Source organism: Anopheles ziemanni, chromosome 3 (assembly GCF_943734765.1).
Source record: "Anopheles ziemanni chromosome 3, idAnoZiCoDA_A2_x.2, whole genome shotgun sequence".
Taxonomy (NCBI): domain Eukaryota; kingdom Metazoa; phylum Arthropoda; class Insecta; order Diptera; family Culicidae; genus Anopheles; species Anopheles ziemanni.
In genome coordinates this window covers 49,608,102-49,627,506 of record NC_080706.1, presented here as the reverse complement: position 1 = coordinate 49,627,506, position 19,405 = coordinate 49,608,102, and the positions used below count along the sequence as shown (strand labels likewise).

Here is a 19,405-nt window from a genome sequence, read left to right as displayed (position 1 = left end):
TTAAACGACTATAATTATCGATGGCTTTGTGTTTGGAGCAAATTTACACGTGCTGTAAATGCTGAAATAACTTTCATCGGTGAATTTCACCCAAATTCATCTCTTCCCGGTGTGCGAAACTCACATAAATGCATCTTAATCATTCTTCTTAAAACTCACAAACCGATCTCTGAACGGAAACACGTGGCCATCGTCTAAAAACGCGGTTATACAGTTATCAGCTAATAGTTCTAGCGGTCGGTTGTAATCATATATTGGTTATTTGCAACGGGTTTTCCACACATTACCAATCGACGGACGAAGCGAATGGTTTTGCTTTTGTGCGTTCACGTTGAATCCATTAAGTCTACGTCTATTGAAGTCTATAGAATTTATTGTACCCTAATCTACGTCTATGGAATAGATTGTACCCTAATAGGAAAGCATTTCAATAATGATGAGCCTTCCAATGTTATTGAATTAAAATGTTTGCTAAGCATATTTTAGATGAAGAATTAGCTTAATTCTGCTGCCATAAGGTACGAATTAGAATTTCTATTCCTGTCCCACGGTGTCCTAAAATATAAATTCTTCGATACGATGTTCACAAAACAAAACTGGCCATCATTCTTAAACTCTGACATATTTCCCCAAAATAATCCCAAATTGCTGCAGCCGGCCGGAAGGAATCTAGGTCTGCACTATCAAACCAGTGTGTTCCAATTCCGTTTTCCCGATAACACTCCCGTTTCTAAACGGTCCCCGACCGATGCGGGGAATAATCTCTTCGCTCGCACGTTTACCGGCACTCATCTCCGGGCGCGCCTTCCCGGCGCAGCTCGAACGCGCGGTGCGGTTTAGTAGTCGAAACTTTTAACTATTAAACTGCCAACCACCACCGATCCGAAGGCCATCCGGGCCAGGCCGCCGGCCAAATTAACATACTTTCGATGGCCGCTGCGAGCAGTTCCCCGTGCACGTTCGCGCGCACGAAGTAATTAACGAATTTTCCTTTTCCTTTTGTTTCGTGCCAACAGAGGCTCGCTTCCTGCGGAGAGTTTTCCCGACGCAAGAAGACAGTCGTGGCACCGTTCTGTGCTAGCCCAACCGGTGCTTCTGGCTCCGAGGAGCTGTGGAGCAAAATTTCGGTAATTCACTGACCTGCTTCTAATTTGCTGCCAATAACCGCAAAATCAGCCACGTCCGAGCGGGCCTAATTCGACCGGCGCTTCTTCTGTGCGCTTCCTCTTCCTATCTGGAAAAACGAACCTGCCAAATCGAGCCTGTAGGAAACCATTACAATCAATCGAGCACTAAATGAGCTAAAACATCTGAAACTTACCTCGAATCGCGACGCTAAAACAGTTTCTTTTTATCCGACAACAACTAGCTCCCTTTTTTTGTCGCTGTCATCGATCGGCATTTGATTGACCCTGTGTTTACTTTTTCGGCGAAAGGGGAAAACTAACCGCCGCACTTTTTACTCCTTTCCACAACACAACCCAAGCTCGACACACTGTTGAGGGGCCAGTGTTTATCGATTTCAAGCCATTCGATGCAGCTTCTCACGATGCTACGGTAAATTATGCGCCCGGTTGGAATGCGCGATCCAAGGGAACCGTTTTTACTCTTCTTTAGCCACCGCCGGCGACGATGACGCAGCGGGGAAGAAAACGGCCGTTTGCTTCCTCAACGAGGGCGCAGGAAACAAGATGTAACGTTCCAATAACAAGCGAGGAACGAATCGTTAGACTGCTCCCTCCATCATACGATCGAACGAAATCAATCGGACCGCTAATCATGTGCCGCCAGTTGTCAATAGGAATCCCAGAACACAGCGTCGGCACGAACGTTCTTTGTGAAATCATTGTGTCTAATTTACAAGCTACGATTACATATTGTTTCAATGATCTATTATTTCACCGCGATCTCATCCGAAGCGCGCGGGAAGATTATACCTTGATGCAACCTTGGTGTCGTTGCCATTTCTTGAATCGTTCCATATTGCTGTAACCAGATCCACAATTGATGATCACATCCCGTTGTAGTGGAAGAAATCAGCTGAAGAAGTGCAGGAAAATGAAAAGCGAACTGTCGATTATTTTGAAATGCACACCAAACGATCGTTTCGAATTTGATGTAAGACAGCGCCATCTATCGGTAACTTAGCGAACGCAGACTGTTTCCTTTCGAACATGACAACGTTAACCAAAACATCCAAAACTGTTGCAAATGTTTAAAACTTGTTTTCCGTTTTCGCAAAATTTTAAAAGAAAACGAAAAATTGAAATTGCATTCGATTTAATTAGAGTCAAAATCAATCTAACTGAATTCTACAATCACTACCTTTAGCTTTTAAAAAAATAGCGAAAACAGAGTGTATATAAACAATCTCTATTTAAACAATATTTCTTTTTACTAGAGTTGTGTAATTCATACTCAGATTCATGAATCTGAATGATTCTTAGCATTTCAGAGATTCACAAATCTTTTGACGAGAGATACATGAATGCCAAAGATCGATTTTTTGGTCGCATGATCGACGCCAATGAAAGAATCGATGAAATCCATTTTCATTAAAGATTCATTAAGCTTGGAAGATTCGAATCGCTAGAGATTCATAAATCCACCTGAATGAACCTTAGGTGAAATAAGCACAGCACTACTTTTAACCCTTCAATATACTGAAAGATACATACATGTAAGCGAATTTAATACAAATAACTGAAAGCTTTAATCTACGCAGCTGTATATTCTGCATTTTAAACATCTTCAACAATCGCAAGATGCATTTCTCTATCCCAAGATAATTGCATGTCCAGTGACACGGCGTACGTGCCGGTCGACTTCAGGAAGTAATGGCACAACAATGTCCACCATTGGTTTGTGGTCAAGAAACACGCATTGTGTGCGAAACACATCGGTGAAAAGAAATCAACCGACATGCAGGTCCGATCCTACCCTATGATCTATCAATGCTGCAGGTGAACGATCACGATCCAACGACGCGACCCGACCCGAAAGTATGATCCTCTTCACGCTCCGTTGACCATTGGGAATTTTGCAGGCCGCAAACGACATCACGTTTACCACAATCGTAATGGCCAGCATCGTTTCACGATATCGCGATCACTCCATCTTTCCCGGCGTTTCGAGCAGCGTTCCATAAATCGATAAATGTTATGGCAACGATTCTCGCCGTCGCTCGTGCCTCCACACGGGGTTTAATTGGGTCAGTTTGTTCGCTGCCATTGTTCCGTTATTGCCCGATCCGTGTTCAAAACGCGAGAAACATTGTAAAGTGTCTTTCCTGTCCGGGTCGGAGTTTGCGGATTGAAATACCAGACGATCATTTGTCGCTGGGACATTTACCATGGGGCCATAATCAGCCTCAGTCCGTTGAGGAAGATGGATGGTAGTGCATCATTATTACAGTACAATATTTCCTAATTGACTACCTGCAGTGGATTGAATTGATAGCATTACGCTATCGGCAGTGAACTCTCTATTGCGAAACGTCCTCAATAAGCTGATTTTCACTTTGTTATGCGCAAGCTAAAGGTTTCCTCGAAATAATAAATAAACTAGTAATTTTTATTGAGTGACAACTTGCTTCCAAACTTTCATTTTCTACCGCCCCAGACTGTTTTTTTTTGCGCATAGCATCTCGTGTTTAACCACACCGCGTAATATTGTCTAAATACCGCAGAAACCAAACAACGATCATCGTTGGGCGAACCTTCCGCCCACCCTTTCAAACGCACCTCTTCGTTATGACGACATATGAATGGCTTTTCTCACGCCTCACGCCGGCAAACCGTGTAATTTAGTCGTTTGCCGTTTCGCAGGCGCCAAGACGCGGGCCTACCAAGTAGTCATCGGTCTTGTATGTTCCTCCCCCCAAGATGGGGAGGCACAAAGCCATCAACGTAGTGTTTGCTTCGGTTTCCTTCTGAAGACTTCGAGCCGATGATGAGAAGCTTATCGACAAACTGTAGCTGTTTGCGAATTCCTGAAAGAAACCATTTCTTCTCTAATGATGGAACACTTATTGGCGGACTTGTTTTTCGTTGAGCGCTTCATAACCTTTTCGACGCCGCGCTAAGGTTCGCTCGTTCTTGAACGAATTTTGTGATGCAATTTAATTCTAACAACTTGCTCCGAGAAGGCGACCGGGGTAGGTTTGAGCTCCCAACCGGCTGCAGGCGCCTTCGTCTGCACACCATTATGTCATTGGCAGCCACGCAGCCGTTCGTTTGTTTCCAATCGTGCACCCGAGGGTGATCACAAGCGGTTGCCCAAGAAGTTGAACCACATTTTCCCTGCACAGTGCACAATTTGGGCGGACCTCGAGATGCAGCAAACAACGGGCAAACAATGGCGATCGGTCTCGGGCGCTCTCGGTGCTTCCTCACGTCATTGGCGGTCGGATTTCGACAACCTAATCGTTGTAGCCGTGGCGGTTGTGGTAAGCCCTGCGTACGTTCAAAACAACGAATTTGTCAATCGAAACAAACTGTATCGAGTGTTGTGCAAAATGCAGCCGGATGCTGCGTGAGCAGGCGAGCTCGAGCGTTTTTTCTATCATACCCTTGAACCTTTACATATTACTGTTGAAAGATGAAAATGAACCCAAAAATGAAAATAAAAAAGTATCACGATAACCTTCAGTGGGTGGACTTGACCCATCGATTTGGTGGTTTATGCTCGAGAAGAACCGCTAAACTCACCCACATCGGGGAGGCAGGTTTGATCGAATCGCCATCACAACAATCCCTCCTCCCCCGACAGCGGGCGTGAGGCCTCGCGATCGTGAGCAATTAATTACCGAACGGTGGCTCAGGCGGTGGCTCTGGTGGCGCAAGGTTTTTAAAGATCATTAACGCAGCTAACAACACACGACGGACTGTGGCTTTGGCTGCGCAAGATCGCACCTTCGCCATGCTTGGCCACATTGACCCGGCGTGGATGCGGTCGGACGGAATGTGAATGTGATTAAAAGTGCAACGTCAGCGTGCAGCAGTGCCATCCCCGTATGTCTAGAATGCCCTATGCACATCGAGAAGGTTAAATCAAATATAAAAAAAAAAACAACTACCAACTACCAATCTGAACTAGTTTCTGCGACCTACGGCTTACTTTTTCTGGTTATTGCAATGACTATGGGCCAATACCGAAGCAATTGAACTCGACCGTCGACTTAGGAGTGTCACGGCGGACTTATAATCAATGGCAATAAAAGGGACACCCGACCACAGCAATTGGACTTGGGCTATGAAAATAAATAGTCGATTACGCGGACCCGTTCACAGGAGAAGAGGTATCCATTACAGGCTCCACGATTTCTCTATCACAGCAGCACAATCCGGAGCCGTGGATAAGGAGAGCATTAAAACCGTATCCTTGAATTTTATTGCTGTCAAACGGTCACAATGGAAGCAACATTTTGCCTAGATGGGTTTTCAGTTCAATTTCAAAGCCACATTAATGGACTGTAACTACGGTCTAATCATCGTTTGGTTTGCTCACTGATTTTTAGTGTGTGTGTGCACCTATCGAAAGGCTTCATGCTTTCTCACGTACCCACCGGGTGTGTTTGCAATAATCGATCCGATTATTGGCAAGATAAACACAGCTATTACGCACGGCCGTTCAACAGGGTCTTTACCGTCTAAAGACAAGCGGACCACACTCCTATGAACATTGGCGTTTCTTTTATTTTTTTTCACGACACGAGAGATGATTTTTCAGATCTGCTTTTCTGCACTCGGTGGAGTTTTTTTTTCCCCAAAAATTAGGCCATCGATGCGCACCAAGGAATTCCAAGACGGCAACCCAGGTAATGATGCGGTAACAGTGGCAATAACAACGGCATCGCCCATCCCCCGGTGTGTGTGCGTGTGTGAGCGGCTGTGAACAACGTATGGCAAAACAATAAAATAAACGCCCGGACACCGATCATCCGGTAAGCGTAAGCGAACCGCCCGCATGGAGCGTCGTAAACGATCCTCCCAGGGTGCCACCGTGCGTTTGTGGGAAAGAAAACCCCACCGAGACCCCACCGGGGCCTGGGGGCCGACGGTATTGAGACCCCGTTTTTGCGGCACTAATTTCGCGTGTCTACGGTTCGATCACGCCGATTGTCATGCAAAATTCACACACCACAAATATTGTCGATCGATCAGTCGGCCCCGATCAGGCCGGGTTGTTTCGATGAAAACTCAGTCCTTTACTACCGGGGCAGGATTTGCACCGAGACCGGCAACAAGACCTTCTGGCACAGCACCATTGAGACGTGTGTGTTCCTGGTCCAGGGGTTCCAGGCTGATCGGCTCTTACGCGACACCATCCGTACGAAAGCAGGTTTTGTCTGAGAAAAGAAAAATACTATGCGGAGCAAAAACACAACTGAAAATATAACACCAAACAACGTCGGGGTTGCGCAACCAAGGCGATCGAGTTTCCTGCGTCCCCCGTACAACCTTTGGCAGGGAGTCCAGGGAGAACCTGCCCAAAGAAGTCGAGAAGTCGTACCGCTTACGGTGTCAGAAAAATTGCAACCTGAAAGTACCTCCGTTTGTCCAGCTTCCTCCAATTGCCATTCATCTCAACCACCTTCGAAACTAAGTGGTGGTTACTGCCGGCATTACTCGCAACAAGGGTAACGTGGAGGATGACCGTTCCATAGTTTAACCGCACAGTTTCGGGTTATCCGAGTTGTGGACTGCAGGAGGCAAGGTCAGTAGCGGGCGGAAAGCGAAAGTAAACTGAATTACTAGCACCGTTTGTGGTGCGTCTTTCTCTCTCTGTCCATGTCATTCCGTCGGCTGTACATTGGGCAACAAGGCGTGGAGCATCTGAATCGGTATCGGTGGGCTCCATTAAAACGCCAACCGAATGCCTATACGGACGGGTGAAATGTCTGACCGAGATACGGCCCCGCAAAGATAGAGAAGATCGACGATGGTACAAGCGGCGCAAGTACGCACCGAGCTTCCTGCTCTGCGTGGTTGGCTACCATATTGGCATTCACAGTGGAAACCCAACGTCGGTATTCATCACACGAAATTCCCTCACGCCGAACCTGACACATCAATGCAGGTATGCAATCCAGGCAAATGGAACTGACCCGACGTCAGGATGGAAGTTGAAGTTATGCATATTAGATAATACCTTAGACTTAGTTCCATTTGCGTTCCGTGTTCCATTCCGCTGATGCTGTCACCTCACAAACCGAAATCTCGCACCATGACGACAAATTATGTCTATAAATTACTCCTGATATGCTCCACCCGGGAAGGGAAGCTACTGAACGGGAAATGCATTAGTCCTGCTGTGCATCTGATCGATTCGATTCCAGCCAATGGAATGAAAACAAATGCAAATTCGGATTCCCACGGGGGAGATCACAGGTGCAGGGCTGGTTAACTTTCTCTTTCTTTCTACTTAACCATAAGGCCCTTTTGATAAGACACAGCAGCGAATGCCCACCATTGAGTGTATTTTGATATTTTTCAATTAGCCAAAACATGCTGTGTTCGAGCTCGGCTTCGGAACTGCTTTATCGTTTCAGCTTACATAACGTTGCCGGTAGGCTTCATGGCTATCAAGACAATTTACTTGGTGCAGTCTTAATGACGCAGCAGGCTATTTATAACCCCCCCCCCGTGATGCTAAAAATAGAAAAACACAAGATAACTCCAGTTCCAACCATGGCAATTTTGGCAAGTGATTTAAAAGTGCATTTATAAATTATACTCCAAGTCGCACACGGTGGGACGGAAACAAACATTACAACAAGAGCCTGCGACCTTGCGAACCATGGCCATAACCAAAAAATAAAAATTAAACTGTACTCCACCACTGGGGCGAATTCCAAGCCCAACAAGACGTCTTACCCCAGGGTGTTTTCGCACTGCCTCCATTTGGTCAATTATAAACTTCAATGTCTTTGCATTGTCTCCATCGACGGAAGGAGAGGTAAGGCACAATAAACGCTACTAGCGAAAACTACTCAAGGGACGTAATTAGTCGCACGGCCTCCTAGAGGAGCGGGGTCACCGCTGGTGTCATAATGGGCTAACCGGTACGGAAGTTGGAGCATGTTCTTAAAGCCAACTCCGGGCGTGCAAGTGAAAGGCATCGGCACCGGTCTTAGGTGGACAAAGCCAAGCCTACCAACTTCAGGTGCTTCATGACGGCTGGTTCAGGAGTGCAGGAGGCGCAACTCCTACCAGGACCGGCGGGGTTTGCTCCGATGTAATCGTTCCAAAATGACATTCCAGAGCTCTGCCGGTGGACCAACTGTGCGCAAACAGCGTACTCGATCGCGCACGATACCCTTCGCCATCGGGGGGTTGACTATATAGGTCACTCAGTTCCGAAGTCGTCTACCAATCGTAGCGTGGTAACCGGCTGGGTTTGCGTGTTCTCTTCTACAAGTGGCGTCGTGGATCCGAGCTCAGCTCAAGACAGCTGGTGCAGATCGTTGCATGTTTTGCATCGGCCGTTACAACCCGACCACATAGAATGAACAGCACGAGCGCCGGAGCTTAGGAGTGGGGTTGTCTTATAAACTATTCTTACTTTTTAAATGTCAGGCTTCCACCAATGGACCCTCCCGCGATTTAAATTGTGCTGGTTCCGATAGAAGTATTCTGGTCGGTTTTTAGCCGAACGAACGCGCGCAGTAATCGACCGTATAGCCGGCCCACCGACCGGAGGCCCCACAACTCACGGTCGCCTTCTTCGGGCGACTGCAGAAGGAATTCAACTTCCAGCCTATTATTCAATTACCGCCGCTTCGGCGCAACGGCTTCAAGGAGTGTACGAAGGCCTGCAACGTCGAGGCGCCGCTGTAACCGGCAAGATCCCGTCCCGGCGGGCGGACGTAATCGATACCACCGGAGCGACCAGCTATCGGAGCAACCGATATCGTATACTCCCAGGTTGCTACGCCAGTGCGGTGAAAGGCCAGTGCATCGACAGGCCACCCAATCCACCCGGACTGGGCGGTTCAATTCAGGCGACAATTTATTGCCCCGCCAACACTTTTAGTTTACCTACCCATTTTCCGTTTAACCACTGCACTGATCGTCGTCGCTCATCGGCGGTAAAGTGAGAGATTTGGACATAGATGAAGAAAACAAAAAAAACACGATCGACACGTGCCGCCTTTCAAAAACGTACCTTTGATTCGTAGCTTAACACTTCATCACGGCACGCGAAAGGAACGAAACCGTTGCGTAAACTCCGGAATGATGAATTTTAATACGGGTCGTAAAATCAATCCTCACACCGAAAACTACTTATCGCTCAATGTATCGCAATCATCGGAACAGACACTATCGGGGCATCAAACATCGGTGGTTTTCTCGCTCGGACCAGCTTCCTTCTGCTGGTGCAAACTGTTTTAAATAAATAAGTGGTGAGAATAGATTTTATCTAATTGGCTAATGCTTGCCATTGGGGTTTAGCACAACACAAACGGCCATTCACAACGGCGGTGCACAAAAGACACACACATACCCTCGTTGGCACAGAGTTGGAGGCTAGTCATAGATCAACGACAGGGCTGTACTGCAAATGTCAATTATCGGCCACTCGTTTGATCGACTTTGCTTGACTACCCAAGAAGTGATCGAACGATGGCGATCGCAAAAAGTACCAATTAGTGAACGAAAAACAGATCTCACCCGGTCTCGGAGTGCTCTGTTTTTTTCTTCTCCACGTTGAGCGAAAACATATCCCTTCCAAATGAGGTGCGCTGGCAGTCTTCAGGATCGCCTAACAATATCGCTTAGACACGGCGGAGAATGGTACCAAGGTCATCGGTGCGCTGTAGGCTCGTGTATTTTAGCCCTCCAATTTCCGTTCTAGGTTGAGTGCGTCAATAAGCACATTCCAATTCGACGCTCGTAGCCAAAGAACGATTTTTCGCACGCAGTTTCACCTTCTGCCGGTGGGGGAGTCCTTCTGCGACCGATTAGTAACCGCTAAAGGGCAGATAAGATCCGGTCGCAACCGACCGACCGTAGCAGGAATGGTGATCTCTCGCCCCGAAAAACGCCCAGAGTTATAATGACACGCTTGGAGCAAAGTTCAAAGTCATCACCACGAAGCCACACGCCACGTGCTAGGATTACTGTGTCTACGGGGCCCGCGTGCCCTTGGCCATTGTCAATGACAGTCCTAAGATCGATCACGGATACACCGTCGCCGCCTTCCATCTACCGAGCCCTGCTCAAGTGCGAATCAAGTGTGATCGATACGCCATATTCATTCTTGAACCACTTAACCTCGTCCTACCGATGTTGGAACGATCCCATAGCAGACGACGAACCCCAAACTTTACCTCACGCACAACATGTTTCTCACGATGTGTCGCGTGTCCAGCACTTCTGCCAACACCATACGAACTTCGGGTGAAATCCCCAATCTCCCGAGGACAATCTTCCTTTCGCTTTCGTTTGATTTGATGTTGTGCCTACTCACTTTCCAATCTGCTGGTACGTCGCACGGCGGGGTCCAGGAATGTTCGCGGTGATTCCTCCTTTCGCCCCTAAAAACAAACAAACAAACAAACAACGGTTAAACACCGACCCGCCGGGGGGATTACTTCCGAATTAGATGAAAGTCGAAGGGATTTTCTTTTAACCATCGTATAGGGTGCCATTTCCCTTCGCTGTCCCATGTACGTCGGAGATCTATCGGTCGGAGGGATTCGCCATCTTCAGCGCGACACGAAGGTATGTGCGGTATCGATTTAAATTATGTGACCACTAGCTAGCAATCCGGTATATGGTAGGCGCGAATCGTGACCGCGGGCCCTCGATGCACCGCCGATGGAGTAGAAGATCACTGTCACGATCACACGCGGATGCAACCTTTTGGAATCCGGGAGAATGTGATTGGCAAACAGGGTACACAACGCGCTTGTATTTCCCTTTTTTGTCTCGAATTTATTACGATGTAGACAGTTTTTGAATGGCATTTAAAATTGGGAAGGTAACCGCCGGCGGGCATGTTGCGAAATCGGATCTGTCTGATAGAGGCTTAAATATGTTTACGCATTGATGTCGTTGTATATGGATCAGAACTTGATAAATTTGTCCTAACCACCCATTCAACAAAAAATGTGAATCAGAAATCGCCTAAAGTTGTGCCATTTCGCAAAGGCCCCCCTGCAGATGAATCGACCCCTGAGTGCATTCATTGCCCCTGTTGGCGAACAGTCGGGGCCGAATGCGGTGGCTTCAGCGATCGTGTGGCATTTTGGAGTAGGGAGGACACTCGATCTCGAAGCAGATCACAACGACGGAACGTGGCCGGCGTGTGCCTTGCCAGCTTCGGCTTGAGTCGACGCCACGACTCGCGACAACACAGCGCGCAGACAATTCAGTTCCATTCGGACTGGCGACCGGTCGGGACGCGTTTACCCTCAGTGCTCCATTTCGACGCGAAACGTGCGCGATAGTAGTGGAATTGTGCGGCCCGTTGAGGAGCTACTACGATACTAAGCATCTGTCGGGCGAAAATAGCTAAACAAGCAGTTGAAATAAAAATCCATTACGTGTTCCGCACGGTGAGCTCGTGACACGTTTTACTGGGTGAGTGTGTTGAGGCGGGGCGGAACATTGTCATCGATGTCGCCAATGTGTACTGTCTTATTTTTTTGTGACATCCTGGTGCGCGAATGTACGCTTGGGCCATTAAGCAATGGTGGTTGATGCCTGGGATGGCAATTAATTTGGCTTCTGGTTGTTGCTGCGGTGAGGACATGTTCGGCAAGAAAAAAACAAATCCTACAATTGCACGTGCGTTACGAGAATGAAACATACATCGTGTAAAAATACCACAAAACGTACCACGCATACGGTGATATAACTTGTACCAAGGAGGTATTTAAAAGGAATACAAAAGTGAAAGTGAATCAAATAAAAATTGTCAAACAGACCGCCGAGCGACCACGTGTTTCGCTAATGAAAATTTAATGAGTACTAATGAAAAACAAAAATATCTCGAACAAGAGTAAAGTAGTGATACAATAGACGAAGTAAAATAGTCAAAAGGAGTGACTAGCTACAAAAAATCCTTCCTGCGGCAGGGATTAAAATCAAGAAAAATAGTTTCACATGATAATAGTAAAATTGAGAGCAACATTCATTCCGCGATCAATTTCAACGACAAGAAATAGACTCAGATAACTCGTTTCTAAAAATTATACTCATAAATTGTAACACGTGGTTTTGTTAAAGTAATGTGTAACACATAAAGTCACGAAGAACATCGTGATACTTAGTTCAAGAGGTTTCATAATTAAAGACGTTTTAAAATATTTGGGCAAAATTATAGGTGGTATATAAAGCACACAAAAAACACAAAAAAGTAAAAACAAGTCACATATGTAAAAAAAAAGTGAATGTTAGGAACGAGCTGTCGGGCCTGCTTCTTAATGTCTACATTCTAAAAATCCGCTGCCTTTGCACTCAGAACATGAAACCTGAATTGTTCCGGTTGCGACATTTGTTAAAGCAAAGTTCAGCTGGTCAGCGGCAGACAACGGAGGTCCTTGAAATTAGCGTGCTTCAATAGATAGTCTAATGCGTTTTGTTTCGACAACCCACTAGTCACCGTCACCAGTGGGTTGCACATGGGGTAAACTGAATAATAATCATGTTCAATAGGAAAAAAAGACCGCAAATTATTGCTTTCACATCAACTAACTGCTCGCGTCCGCACACTCGCTCGCTACCGTCATTATGATATAGTTTTGCTTCATTTTTCGCACGTGCACAATCGGCCGGAGTGAACACACTGGGTCGATCGATGCTGGACAGTGCACGAGAGAGCATCAAAAGGTGGCTATGCTAATTGCAAAACATGTCATAAGACTGCCGCCACTTGCATTCTGCGTGCCGTGGCATTTGATTCCCTGGCACCGCACGCACCGGATCCCGCGCGATCAACCGATCGAAGCACGATCGGTGCAGATGGAAGGTACACTTTTAAAGGCCTGTTGTTGCGTCGACGCCGGGTTTTGCAGCCGGTGGTCGTGCCGGAGACACAACATTAGTGCCACACATCGTTTCATCTGGGCCACGAATTGCCCGCGAAGAGTCAGCCAAATCGGCCACGCGGTGATCGAATCGATTATTTGGCACTCAATTCGGATGCGTCATTTTTGGTGCCGGTGCTTTGTTTCGGTGGCCCATTACGCGTTGTGGGACGCTTCCAATTTCAAATGCTCGCCAAGGTCGGCACCTACTTACACGATGGGTTAATAATGGTGTGCCTTTCTCTTGCGCACTCTGCGGCGCGCGTTCTCCCTCCGTTCTTTTCCCCGATTCCAAGGTAGCAAGGGCGTGATGATGTTGCCAATCTGGTGCCTGGCGGCGCTAGTCTGCGTCGCGACAGGTGATGCTGCCCTGCACGGACCGGGCTTCGAAACGGTCAAACAGTGGAACCTGTTGAGCTACAACTTCCCCTGGGACTACCCGACGTCGAACAAGGACTTTTACAATCCGGAAAATGTCGTCGCTACCGGACTGGAGGTGGGCTACGATCGTATTTTCATCGCCACACCGCGTCTCTTTTCCGGCGTGCCATCGACGCTGTCGTCCATACCGCGCGGAACCATCGGTGACTCACCGACGCTGCAGGCGTTCCCCTCCTGGAGCCACCATCGGGCCGGCACGAACGAGTACAACTGCTCCGACATTGGGCTCGTGTCGGTCTACCGGATACGCATCGATTCGTGCAACCGGCTGTGGGCGCTCGATGCCGGTGTCTCGCGCTCCCTGGAGGACTTTGAGGTGACCTGCCCGCCGAAAATACTGGTGTACGATCTGAACACCGATCAGGTCGTACGGCGGATCGATTTCCCCGCCGAGGTGATCCGAGGCGAATCGCTCTACACGAACATCATCGTCGATGAGACAACGTCGCGCCCGGAAAACCACTGCGACGATGTGTTCGTCTACATCACCGACACCGTTGCGCCGGGAATCATTGTTTACGACAGCGGGAAAGATCTCACCTGGCGGCTGTCCCATCCCGCCATGTACCCCGATCCAGACTTTGCCGAATCGAGCATCCTCGAGCACCGGTTTACCCTGATGGACGGCGTGGTTGGGTTGGCGTTCGATCCGGAAGCTGCCATCCTCTACTTCCAACCGTTGGCGACTGACCGGTGCGTGTCGACAATAATCGAGTTCGAAACGTTTTTCTAAAACGAGTTATGAAGCATTAACTTAAATTGTCCATTTACTACCTCCGTACAGCCTGTTCTCGGTCAGTACGTCCGCACTGCGAGGCGGTCCGCTACCGTTCGGAAAGGATCTCCCGGTGAAACTGGTTGGCCGTAAATCATCTCAAGGTATCGGACTGGCCGCTGCCCCCCGCGGTGGAACCATTTTCTACTCGCCCCTGTCGGAGACGGCCGTCGCTTCCTGGAACCCACGTACCAACGAGCATAGGTAATAGAGAGGATAGAGAGATTGGGTCAAACAAGTGGGTCGCAAAAGGGGCAAACTTTTCTACTGTCGTTTGTCGTTTTGCCGATTTTTTTCTTTGCAGCATTCTTGCCCAAGACCAAGAAAAGATTCAGTTTGCCGCTGATTTGCGCACGCCCGATCGGGACGGTACCGCGCTGTACGTGCTGACTTCCAAGTTTCATCGATTCTTTTTGAAAAATCTCGACGCTAGCGAGTTTAACACGCGCATCCTTCGCATCGACGGTGTGGTTCAACCTGCGGCTCCGGCACGCCTACAAGCACCATCTCACCATCGCTTCACGTCCGGCGGTCACAGCTACCAACCGCTCGCCTCCGGGTCGTTCTACGAATCGCCCAGCTCCAGCGTGTATAAACCGCTTCCCCACAGTCGACCGATACCGTCGTCGCACGGCGCCAAAACGTACGCATCGTTCGTGCAAAACTTTTACACCAAACAACCCCAGCCGTACAGCTACGAACCGGTTCCGGTGATCGACAAGAGCAAACCCGTCAATCCGTTCTTCATGCTCAACAGTGGCGAGAAAACGTTCCCACCGCCGCACGTGCCACGGCCACAGTTTGGTTTGAACGGGGAAATTTTCATCCCCAAGATCAACCAGCATTTCAACGACTTCAACGGGCTGCGGTATGCGAAAAGTGTGCGCACGAACCATACCGCAACCTTGAAGTAGGATGCTTTACTGCATTCTAGAGGACAGGCGTATGACGACTGGCGGTCTGCGTCATCGATCCACCATTGTACATACGACACCTCTACCATTCCCCCTCTGTCCATTTAGTATCATTAATTTTCTTACGCGTGACACAACACACCTTATCGCAATCACATTCACGTTTGAAAAGATCGCTTCTAGCACGCATAGCACAACGTCTACATTGCTTAGAAAGCGGACCTTTTTTTGTTAAAGAAAAAACCTTATGATTCGACATTTATGCATATCTCCGAAGGAGAGATCTTCTGTTTGCTTTTTTGCTGCACAATTGAGGCACGATTTCAACGAAAAAGGAACAAGAGCGATCGGTTAAATCTCACACAAAAATACTCACTAGTTTAACGCTACCACAAGCCTACAACAGCACGCTTTTTTTACAATTCGCTAACACAACATCCTGTGAAGTCTGCATCGTACCCGTTTGTCTTTCCACATCGTATTTAGGGTATTAAATAGCAGCGGTTTACTTCCTTCATCCCCATTATCATCTGCCATAATGCCATTAATTTGTATATGCATTTTTTTTTTTATATGTCAGCCGTACCCCAAAATGTATAAATCTACTTGATACACCAGGATTATTCATTGTTAGCCATATAGTAGATTATTGAAAGAAGACACCGAAGAGAATTGGAGCAGCATAAGAAACCGGACCGTTTACAAACAAATACTCAATACGTTAAGGTGATACTCGTACAAGGATATCATTTTGTTTGCGTGGAATGCTCAAAAACCGATCCCCTAGAGAAGTAGGAAATATAATTTATATTCCAGCCGCACTAGAAGGATGTGGACCGAAGATCAAGGTAAAAAACAGTGAAATAGTTTGTAGGTCGAAAAAGGAAGTTTGTGAATATAAAAATCGAGGAAAGCGTAAATTTGCTTCTGTGTGTTTGTGTAGAGAAATGATCAACGAGATCAAATAAATATTTAACAGACTGTAAATCTTTCTAAGCTGCTACTGTGATGTATCACTGTCGATGTATTATGCAACATTTGTTTTCCTCAGCAGATGATCATATTTGTCATATTTCTTCTTTGTCATATTTTGCCGTAAGCGTTACGAATTTCGCCGATTTGTTTGTGCTCTGTAACAACAACAACAACAACTAGCGCCCCACATTCGCGGCGCCCACTTCCGTGGCGAGGACAGGAACGAAGCTAAAGCCTAATACTACCTGAATGCGGGTAACTGGAATATCAGTCCTGGTGTAACTATCCGAAACCGTTCTGCTTCAGCAGCTGCGCTACTACGACGAGCGCAAATGACGACACGATGAACACCGAACCCGGGATCGAACAGCGCACGTGCGAGTCCGGGTCCCGTCCGCCGTAGATCAGCTTAACCGGATCGCTCTCGGAAACGGAGTCGAAATTTAAACACCGGTCGACGGCCATTTTCCAGCGGCGAAATTTCATATCCCTTTCTGAAAGGCACAAACGAAACTCGATTACTTCCCCCTGAATACGGTAAACATCCAGCGTTAGAACTTACGACTAGAGTTGTACGCAGTGTTGAAGACATCCGTCGGCGGAACACAGTTTTGGCGGAACTGATCGATGGACAGAATTTCGGTAGCAAGCCCGGCGGCCAACATCGCCCCCAAGCAGGCCGGTGTCGATGTTTGCGGTCGCTCGAGCAACAGTCCATTCAAATCCGATAGCATCTGCACCAGAAACGGCTGCTCGCAGAGATCCCCACCGACGATCAGCTTCGATAGTTTCGGCCAGGTCGGGCAATCGTTGGCCAGCGATTCCAACACTTCGCGGACTTGATGGCAAATCGCTTCATGCGCGGCAAACAGTATCTGCTGCGGTGTCGTTTGTAACGTTATCCCAAACATCATCCCGCGCGCCTTATATCGCCAATAGGGCGTGTAGTATCCACTGAATGCAGGTACAAAGATGACGCCAGCGCGTGCACTACTACCGACGAACGTTTTCGCGTCGTTGTACTGTGGTACGGGGGAGCTGGCGGAACAAAACGAAGCGAGCAGCGGTGACGTGCCATCGGGAATGAGGCCGGTTCCACTGTTGTTCATAGGATCGCTTCCAGGCGGGTTGAGGGCAAGGGTACGTTTGAGCCAGGCTATCGATGAACCAGCGTGTGCGATTGCTCCTTCCAATGCGTAGTATACATCACCACGTGCGCCCAGCTGGTACGCAACGGTCGAAAGAAGTCCATGATCCGAATCGATGATTTCCTGTGCGGTGTTGAATAGAACAAACGTTCCATCGTCAATTGTGCAATTGGCCTGTCCGGCGTTCAGGCACATTTGCCCGAGAAGCGCTGCTTGTTGATCTCCAAGGCACTAAAAAATAAAGAACAACTATATGAAATAGAATCTAACTACTAGATAAGCCAAGGATCATAGATGGCTTACGCTTGCAATCGGTATACCACTGAGAGGTCCATCGTTAATGTACCCGTACACCTCGGAACAGCTCCGTATTTCCGGGAGAATCTTACTAGGAATTCTAAAAAAGCGACACAATCGCTCGTCCCACTCGCAAGTTTCCAGACTCATCAGCATCGTCCTCGATGCGTTCGTCACGTCCGTCACATGAATGCCCGTCTCAGGACCGCCGGTTAGCATCCAAATTATCCAGCTATCTAGCGTACCAAATGCGGCCCGCCCATTATCGATTGCTTCCTGCACCGTCTCAACGTTTTCCATCATCCATCGAATTTTGACCGCACTAAAGCAATTGCTAACGGGTAACCCGCATACCGATTTCAGGTAGTTCTTTTTCCCTCGTACTCGCTGCAAGATGCCACCCACCACGGCGGTCGTTCTTGTGTCGCACCAGCCGATTGCATTGCACAACGGCTCGCCCGTAATCCGGTCCCACAGTACCGTCGTTTCGCGCTGGTTGCAAACTCCGATGGCAACGATGTCCAGAGGACTGATGTCTAGTATGATTAAGTTCTGTACTGCCGTTTCGAGGCACAGTCGAGCCGTTTTCCATATTCCCAACGGTTCGAATTCGATCCAACCGGACTGCGGGGAAAGAGATTCCAGGGGGCTTTCGTGGCACGTGAGGACTTCGGCATTCCTGGTTGCGTAAATCTGGTGCGTCATGCGAAAGATAAATCGATATGTAAGACAGTTATCCTTGAAAAGTGCAACCACAATTGCACACCCAAGAAGGATAAGGATCAAGGACTTACCAAACATTTGCAGCTCGTGTGACCCACGTACAGGACACCAATTAGGGATCCGAACTTGCTTCTAGAGCCGTTGCTTCCGCTCATGCTGAATCAGTATTCGGAAAATGCCATAAATAAACACTACATCATTTCATCCACCGTTTTTGGTGCACTTTTGGTGCACACAGCTGATTTTGTCAGCATTTTTGTATGCGGTAATGTTGACAGTAGTGTTGGCAGAATCGTGAACTTGAATCTCTCTCTCGGATTGATTCGAATGGGACTCGAATCAGATTTGATTCGTTTGGGATTTACACTGTTTTCAGGGCCAATTCGTCGGCATCAAGCTGCTCTTTGTTGGTAGTAGGCAGTCAATTGCACGCGCACGGTTTTTGTTTGGTTTCGTTAGAAAGCACTTTGGGTTTGTTAAGTTTAACTTTGCCATTATCGGTAACAACATTGACGCGACAACAACGCGACATTTTCTCGTCGCGCCAATGTTGCTACCGATAATGGCAAAGTTAAACTTAACAAACCCAAACTGGTTCCTAACGATGCCAAACAAAAACCTTGCGCGTGCAATTCACTGCCTACTACCAACAAAGAGCAGCTTGATGCCGACGAATTGGCCCTGAAAACAGTGTATATCAGATTTGATTTGTGTTGGCAGCACTGGCTCGCTTGGGGTAGCGACTAGTGTTGGGAAAATCGATTCGCGGTTGGGATTCCAATCTTTCGACCAAAGACAATTAACAGAAAGGTCGCAGCATACCATGTAACGAGCCGAAAACCGTGGGAAAATTTTTGACAATTGGTTAAAATTTTGTTTACTTCTCACGAACAGCGAAGAAAGTGGGGTAAAACTGCAAATTTGGTATGTTTCATCAAAAGAAAAAATAGTTGAGGCGTTCGAAATATGTTCTGGAGGAAGACTGGGTATAAGGCAGACCAACACACTTATTTTCGGCAATCACAGCGAGCGAAAGGATCTATATCACATGAAAATCGTGAAAATCGGTTGAAAGTGAAATCGGCGTTTCAATAAT

The 19,405-nt window shown here is 47.7% G+C and overlaps 2 protein-coding genes across 2 annotated transcripts; one reads left to right on the top strand and one right to left on the bottom strand.

The window, feature by feature from the left end:
* Positions 1 to 1,549: 1,549 nt before the first annotated feature.
* On the top strand, positions 1,550 to 15,166 carry LOC131284929 (major royal jelly protein 1-like). The gene is made up of 6 exons (XM_058313787.1): positions 1,550 to 1,557; positions 6,471 to 6,506; positions 8,464 to 8,487; positions 13,337 to 14,170; positions 14,262 to 14,456; positions 14,557 to 15,166. Exons 1-6 carry the CDS (start codon positions 1,550 to 1,552, stop codon positions 15,164 to 15,166), a joined length of 1,707 nt encoding a protein of 568 aa, XP_058169770.1.
* A 1,054-nt stretch (positions 15,167 to 16,220) lies between these two features.
* Positions 16,221 to 18,572, bottom strand: LOC131286786 (glycerol kinase). The gene is made up of 4 exons (XM_058315785.1): positions 18,381 to 18,572; positions 17,593 to 18,279; positions 16,704 to 17,520; positions 16,221 to 16,635 (listed from the first exon to the last, which is right to left on the bottom strand). Exons 1-4 carry the CDS (start codon positions 18,462 to 18,464, stop codon positions 16,424 to 16,426), a joined length of 1,800 nt encoding a protein of 599 aa, XP_058171768.1. The 5' UTR covers positions 18,465 to 18,572; the 3' UTR covers positions 16,221 to 16,423.
* Positions 18,573 to 19,405: the final 833 nt, after the last annotated feature.

Bases quoted from the DNA above. Each gene is read 5' to 3' on its own strand.
- LOC131284929 (XM_058313787.1), top strand. The intron at 6,507-8,463 runs GTCGTACCGCTT...CAGCTGGTGCAG, and splicing joins CTGCCCAAAGAAGTCGAGAA to ATCGTTGCATGTTTTGCATC. The intron at 14,457-14,556 runs GTAATAGAGAGG...TTTTCTTTGCAG, and splicing joins CCACGTACCAACGAGCATAG to CATTCTTGCCCAAGACCAAG.
- LOC131286786 (XM_058315785.1), bottom strand. From the start codon at position 18,464: ATGAGCGGAAGCAACGGCTCTAGAAGCAAGTTCGGATCCCTAATTGGT. The intron at 18,280-18,380 runs GTAAGTCCTTGA...ATGACGCACCAG, and splicing joins ACACGAGCTGCAAATGTTTG to ATTTACGCAACCAGGAATGC. The intron at 16,636-16,703 runs GTAAGTTCTAAC...TGTGCCTTTCAG, and splicing joins CACTGCGTACAACTCTAGTC to AAAGGGATATGAAATTTCGC.